The following is a 7,190-nucleotide window of genomic DNA, read 5'->3' as shown; positions in this document are numbered from 1 at the left end:
GTTGTTGGCAGAGTGCTATGCACATAATGCTTAATAAATGCTTCATTCATTCATTCATTCATTCATTCAATATGATAATTTTTTTCCCCTCCTTCCCAGTGTCTCCCAATCCCTGGTATATCATATTGGGTTGCAAAGCCCAGAAAAAAAAAATGCTGGTTGGCTCCACTCAGTGTTCCGGTCTTCACTGACTGCTCTACCTTTTGGTTCCTCCTCCTTTCTCTCTCTCTTATAGCAGTTCATATGGAGGTGGGATAGGATGAGAATTTTGGGAAAGTGAGGATGGAGAGTAGAATGGAGGCTGGTTGTCAGGAACAGACTCAAAGGGCAGAAGAGCTAATTCTCCCTCCTTCTGGGTCAACAAGTTCAATCTCAAGTCATCCAGGGCCCTGAAAAGAACCACCCTATATGAAAAGAGTAAGTTGGAGACATAGGAATGGAAGCCAAATCAGAGAAGGACTTCTCTCTCTCTCAAGGCTGAGGAAAGCCCAAGTTTGGGAAGAGGTCCTACCAGGTAAGGCTATGAAAGGAGGAAAAAAGAACCCAGGGATTTTCTTGTTTAATTAAAAAAAAAAGATTTAGAAAGCATCTACTACATGCAAGTCACTGTGCTAGGCAAGGGAATACAAAGACAAGAACAAAGCAATCTCTGCTTTCCAAGAGCTTATATTCTACTGGGGAGGGGGGGAAGGAGAAGGGATACAACATGTACACAATTATAGTACTAAGTAAATGCAGCAGGGAAGGAGAGCACTGATAATTTGGGGTAGGATGGAGCTGTCAGGATAGATCAGAGAAGGTGACACTTGAGGCTTGAAGGAAGACAGAGATTCACACAGGTGAAGAGGAGGTGCATATCGAGCATGGAGACTGGCTCGTGGTCCAGTTTGGCTGGAAAGCAGAGTATGAAATCAAGTTGGAAAGGTACATGGGAGACAGATCATGGGGCCTTGAATACAAAACTAATGAGTTCATATTTTAGATTATGGGGAATAAGGAACAGGAGACTACAGTGATCAGAATTGTAAGGCTTAGGAAGGTGATGGCAACTGTGTGGAAGGAAGAAAAAGAAATAAGTATTTATTAAGTGCCCATTATGGACTAGGCACTGTATTAGGCACTTTACAAATATTATCTTATTTAATAAATTGGAGATAGAATAAATTGGAGAGAGGAGAGACTGGAAGCAGGGAAACCAATGAGGGGAATCTTAATAGTAGTCTAGGTGAGAGGTGATGAGGGCCTCAGAAGTAAGGTAGTGGCTATGTAATTGGAGGGAAAAAGGGATTCGAGATGTAGAGAAAGAATGGAGAAGACATGGTGATTGTTTGGATATGAGGAAGGTTCTGGTGAGAGAGAAGAAGAGTCAAGGGTGATTCTCAGGTTATCAACCTGCATGACTAGGACGGTGGTCATACCCTATCTCCCCCTCACTGTCCCTACCCTCATCTCCCCATACACACAAATAAATGAGGGCTGGAGGCTGCCCATGCACGGTCCAAGGAAAGAGTGGAACTCCTGTCACTAAGATATTACTATGCCAAGGATTTTATTTTGAATTGGACCCGTGACTTCACTGGTGTAGGAAATTCTCAAGAAGGAAACTCTTCCTGCTAATGTAGATCAGCACCTGCTCTGAAATTTATTATCTTAAAGAATTGCCTGGACCACTTAGGTATTAAATGATTTACCCCAAGTCATAAACCAGTATGTGTCAGAGGTAAGACTTGAACCCAGCTCTTCCTGACTCCCCAGACCAGCCCTCTACCTGCCAAGCCACCTTGCCTATTTCAACAACAGATGGTTGAAATGAAATTAGCTAATCTGCCTAGTTAAAATCAGATCAAGTAAATATAAATGCTTGATAAATGGAAAAAAATCAGGTCCAGTAAAACAGTAAGAGTTTAATATTGATGCTGGTGATTGCAGTGATGACCACAATGGTGGTGATGTTGAGGATGACTCTCATCGTCACTTTTAGGAAACTTTGCTCAGCGCAGACCCAAACTCTAAGGGGATTTGGGGTAACACAGTTCAAGGTCATAGGGAGGAAGACTGGGAGTTTATTCCTAATCTATGCAGGTCTCACTTCACCAAGAGCCTTGACAATAAAGCGAGGGGCAGTAGGATTGAGCTGAGGAGAAAAGAGGGGAACTGGTTGCTCCCCGTCCCAAACCGCACTTGCTCCGGAGGTTGAGTCACTCACCACGCTCTGTACCAACCCCCCTTATGCAATCTGCCCCTTAGGGCTGTAAAGAAGGCGCCAGTGTCCCATGGGGCTCCCCCCAGGCAGGCACAGAGACCCTGTACCAAACCCAAAAGGTTCCCACCAACTCCAAAACCAAGCCTTTAACACGCCAAGTAAATCCTGTCCAGCTGCGCTGGAAACCTACCAACACTAACCAGACTGAGGGAAAGGTGAGACCCAAGGAAACCCAGAGACATGAAAGAAGCAGGTCTGGAGAGACTTAGATACATGGGAGAGACAGGGGACACCCCCCCCCCCCCACCGCAGCATCTTCTCTGGGACAAGTTTATATGGGAAAACTGGCACACACATTTCCCTGTCCACGAATTCTTTCCGATGTCTGATGTCAGTTTTCCAAGCTGTGTTCTAGGAGCTGGGGACAGAGCAGAGAGCTCTGCTGCTCTGCTGTTCCTCACTTCGTTTGCTTCTTTTCATCCTATCTCTGTGCTGTTGGCATGGTCATTCACCAAATACCTATTAAATATCCAGTATGTGCCTACCCTTAGGCTAGATGCTACTCCATATACACCTGATAAGCAGGATAAAGATCTATGTTTTAGTTTGGGCTTTGCCACTAACAAGCTGGGTAACCAGTTGCCTCATTTCTTTGAATATGAATTTTCTCATCTGTACAATGGGTATAGTAATACCTTGCCACCCTGATAGCAGGGGGCTAGATTGTGGGATCACCTGGGGGCCCCATCCATCTGTAAGATTTGTGATTATTTGATTCTAATACTGGTCTTACCACTAACTAGATGTGAGACTTTGGACAATTCACTTAATTTCTTTGGGCTGCAGTTTCTTCTCCAAAATTAAGGAATTGTACTAGATGGTCTCTAAAGTCTCTTCTAGTCCTAATGTCCTATGATTTTAATTCAGTTGGGTTCAACAGGTGTTTAGTAAGCATGTTCTCAACCCTGTGCTAATTATTTGGTCCACCCAAAACATTTTAAACTTTGTAAATCTTAAAGTGCTGTTTAATGTAAGTCATTATTATTATGACCTCTGATTCTAACTTACACTCACCTAGCATATAATACTTACACAAAGGTAGTCCCCATGTCTCTTGCCCTCTCTTCCAGAGGTATGGTGCCATATCTGGTATGGTACGGTATCCTGGTATATGATACCAGCACATGAATCACAGTATGAATTTTGTTTAGTCATAGAAACACTTTTCACAGATCCACAACACTTTCCTTCCCTGCCACCCCCGCCAGGCAAGTCTCCCAACAGATTAGCCCGGTAATTGGGAGCAAGCCACCTAAATTCTCTCAGTCTGTTTCCTCATCTGTAAAGCGGGGGGTATATCTACACTACCTAAGTCATAAAGTTTTTGGTTGGAAAGCACTTTATAAACGTTACCTTGATATATAAATGTCAGCTATTCTTATCACTGTTATCCTCCTCCCAAAGTGTCACAGCAAGGGAGGCAGCCACCTAGGGTGTAATACAGATGGAAGAAGATTCAGGGAAAGACACTTTTAAATATCACTTTTAATAAATGCCCTTGTTTAATGACAGGAAATACTTAGGTCCATGGCACATAAAGTATTTATTACGCAGTAAGTTGTCATTTGTTTTACAAGGAAGGCTAAAAACCTCCACGGACCAGGGATGCAGTATTTCACTGTATTAGGGGAAGTGCTATCTCCAAACCCTGCCCAGGGTGCTGCCCAAATGCCCTGGAGCTGGCTCAGCAGCTAGTCTGTCTTGTCTGTCTGTCTGAGGGCATCGATGTACCCTGTATGTAGGAAGAAAGCCCAGACTGAGTTGAGGGCCTCCCCCTAGGGATACAGGGGGTCCAGAAGTCCCTCAGAGCCAGAGGAGGAGACGATCGCCCCTCTGCCCATTAGCCCTGGGGCTCAGCCACATCCTACTCCCTTGATGAGGCTGGCAGCTTCGGGGATCTGGCGGAAGAGGTTTCTCAGAGTGTCGAGCTCCTGCGTGAGCTGGTCCACGCGGTTGCGGAGCCGCTCGTTCTCGGCCATGTACTCCAGCACCTTTTGCTGCGTCTCCTGGATGCGCCGTTTGGCTTTGTCCCGGCTTTTGCGGACTGCAATGTTGTTGCGCTCACGCCGCAGCCGGTACTCCAGGCTGTCTTTGTTCACTGCTTTCTTGCCCTTATGGGGGGGCCCGGCTGGAGAGGGAGCCTTGAGGAGAGGACTGCAGGGAGGGGCAGCAGCGGCAGCCAGGGGTCCCTGTGGTGGGAGGGGTGAGAGGTACGCAGAGATCAGGTACAGGGCGCAGATGTTCAGATACAGAACTGGGGACTGGGAGAGAGTAGGAGAAAGAGGGAGAAAGAAAAGGACCAACCGATACAGGGAATGACAGATGTAGGGTAGTGGGGCAAGATGGACAGTGGATTGAAGGGGAAGAAGTTTATCCAGTGGACTCCTCCCCCTGCCTCCTTCAGTATACATCTTGGTCTAGGAGACCCCTTTTGTACAAATCAAATCATCCATTCCCTTGCCTCCAAACAAGACTGCAGCCCAAACCAAGGATACTCTGTCCTAAAGATTTCAGAGGAAGGAACCCCTGGCAGCTTTCCTCAGCCTCCCATTCCACTTTCTCACACGACTCAGGACATTTCCCTCAATAGCTATCCTGAATCTCCCGCTTTGAAATTTATGAGCATTTCCTCTTCTCCAGCCAGCCAGACAGGAGGCAAAGGCAGGCAGCCAAGGCTGGAGGGGGGTAGCAGGACAGATTGGAATCCACAGAGCCCTTTAAAGCAATGTTTGGTGGGATGGGCAGTGGAAATGGTCAGAATTCAAAGAACTCCACAAAAGCATTTGAGGTGCCTCAAAATATGCAGAGCTCTATGGAGAAGACTTGGTATATGGGAATCCTAGAGCTGTCCTCAGGGGTGTGGAAAGATTCAGAATTCTCAGGGTCTTGGGGTGGTAATTTAGGATCTGCCGAGCCAGAGAAAGAGAATCAGGGGAGTGGGTCAGAACCTGAAGAACTGTGGAGAGGGATTGTTGTACATCAGAATCCTCAAAAGTGTAGAGAGTAGGGCATGGATCATAATCTGTAGCACTTTAAAGAGAGATGTCATCTGAGACAGAACAGCCCAGTCTGATCTTAGAGATACCCTGTTCTGGTCCCCTCTCAAACTCTGATCTCTTGAATATAGGGGTCCCAAGGAGCCAAGAATAAGTATATCAACCTCTTACCTTGAGGACTCGAAGGGGCTGGTTGGGTGTGCCCAGAGCTGGGGGCAAATGCATGGCAGTCTGTCCACAGTGTGCCACCTGGTACTGCAGTGGGTTGTAGCTACCTCGGCTAGAGCTTCTCCCACACTCTGGCCCCCGAGGCTCTTCTTTCACGGACACTGCCCGTGGATCATAGCCCTCTGCTGGGCCATAGGAATTGGGCCCTAAGCCCTTCCGGTCAGGGCCAAAGGCATGGGCCGGATAGACAAAGGTCCTGGGGTCTGGTGGGAGGTAGTGGGGGAAGGCAGGAGTTCCAGGACCCTTGAGCCCACGAGGCTCAGGTTGTGGTTTGACAGCAAAGAGATCAGAGAGGAGCTGTTCCTCCCCGGATTCAATGTAGGCTGACAGATCGATGGAGGCCTCGTGGTCACACATGTCCCCCAGCTCTCCTGGCCCAGTTCGGCTGCCTGGGAACTCTAGTGGTTGGCCTCCTCGTTGCTCACAGTCGTAGTAGATCCCGTGGGACATGACCTAGACCGCCCCCTCTACTCCCCGCCCTCTGGCCACACACCCTGTCCGGGGACTCCCCCTCTGGGTGTCTGGCTTCCCTCTCCCTTTTTGCCCCTTCTCAACTCTATCACCTCCTCTCCCTCAGGATCTTCCGCTCTCCTGGCTCCTGCTTTCTCTCCTCTTCTCCCCTACTCCTTTGTGGCCTCTCTCCTCCCTCCTTTGTGCTGCTTCCTTTTCCTTTCTGCTGCGGTCAGTGGCTCTCCTCTTCCCTTTTTCCCCCCTTCTCTCCCTGGTGCAATGTTGGAGGGAGGGCAGAGAAGGGAAGGCTAGCAGAGGGGGACAAGGTGAGTCCTGGAAGGAGAAATTTGACGGTAGGTAGCTGGTCTCCACCAAATTAGGTCATTGGCCTGTTCAGCAGCTAAAGTTGTCACTTTTTTTGCTGGTGCTCTCTTTTCTTCTCCACTGCGTGAGTAAGGGGGGCATCAGGGTCCTGGCGTTGATGAGTGTTGGTGCTTCTCTAAGTAGACCCCTTACTCTCATCCCATGAGATCCTGAGTCCCACTTGCAGGTTACCTTGTTTCTTCCTCTGGCTCCCAAATTGTTTTGAGCAGAATAAGGTTTCAACTCCTAGGGGAGCACTGAAAACCCTTCCTTGGCAGACCCCTAGACTAGTCTGAGCTCCACCCTTGACATAGCTCTGCCCCCTTCAGCCTGGGCTCCACCTATCTCAGGGATAGCTCCTGCCCCTCCCTTAGAAATCCCACCCCCCTAGACAACCTCCTGGAGGCAGGGCAAGATAGGGTAGGACAGGGCTGGGCAGTGGAGGGAAGGGAAGTGATGGACTAGGAAAGAGGTGACTGACTTGTTTCACAGAGTGCCTGAGGTTGCTAACCCAGAAGTAGTGAACACCCTTTTTCATGAAACTAACGGAAAATCTTTGCAACCACTGCTTGCTTTAATGGGAAAGCTGGAACAGGAAAAAGAGCCCTGAATTTGTTGACAGAGGTTGTTGCTCTTCATGACCCCATTTGGGGTTTTCTTGGCAAAATATTGGAGCAATTTGTCATTCTTTCTCCAGCTCATTTTACAGATGAGGAAACTGAGACAAACATGGTTAAGTGACTTGCCCAGGGTCACACAGCTAGGAAGTATCGGAGGTCAGATTTGAACTCAGGAAAAGTCATCCAGTCTTCCAAGTCTCTAGGCATGGTACTCTATCCACTGTGCCATCTAGCTGGCCTGGGTTCAAGTGCTGGCTCTTATTTACCTGT

At 48.1% G+C, this 7,190-nt stretch overlaps 1 protein-coding gene across 1 annotated transcript; it reads right to left on the bottom strand.

The window, feature by feature from the left end:
• Positions 1 to 4,116: 4,116 nt before the first annotated feature.
• On the bottom strand, positions 4,117 to 5,937 carry CEBPE (CCAAT enhancer binding protein epsilon). The gene is made up of 2 exons (XM_036735040.1): positions 5,431 to 5,937; positions 4,117 to 4,452 (listed from the first exon to the last, which is right to left on the bottom strand). The coding sequence occupies exons 1-2, from the start codon at positions 5,935 to 5,937 to the stop codon at positions 4,117 to 4,119; spliced, it is 843 nt and encodes a 280-aa protein (XP_036590935.1).
• Between the last annotated feature and the right edge of the window lie 1,253 nt (positions 5,938 to 7,190).

Source organism: Trichosurus vulpecula, chromosome 8, assembly GCF_011100635.1.
Source record: "Trichosurus vulpecula isolate mTriVul1 chromosome 8, mTriVul1.pri, whole genome shotgun sequence".
Taxonomy (NCBI): domain Eukaryota; kingdom Metazoa; phylum Chordata; class Mammalia; order Diprotodontia; family Phalangeridae; genus Trichosurus; species Trichosurus vulpecula.
This window is presented reverse-complemented; position numbering and strand designations above follow the sequence as displayed.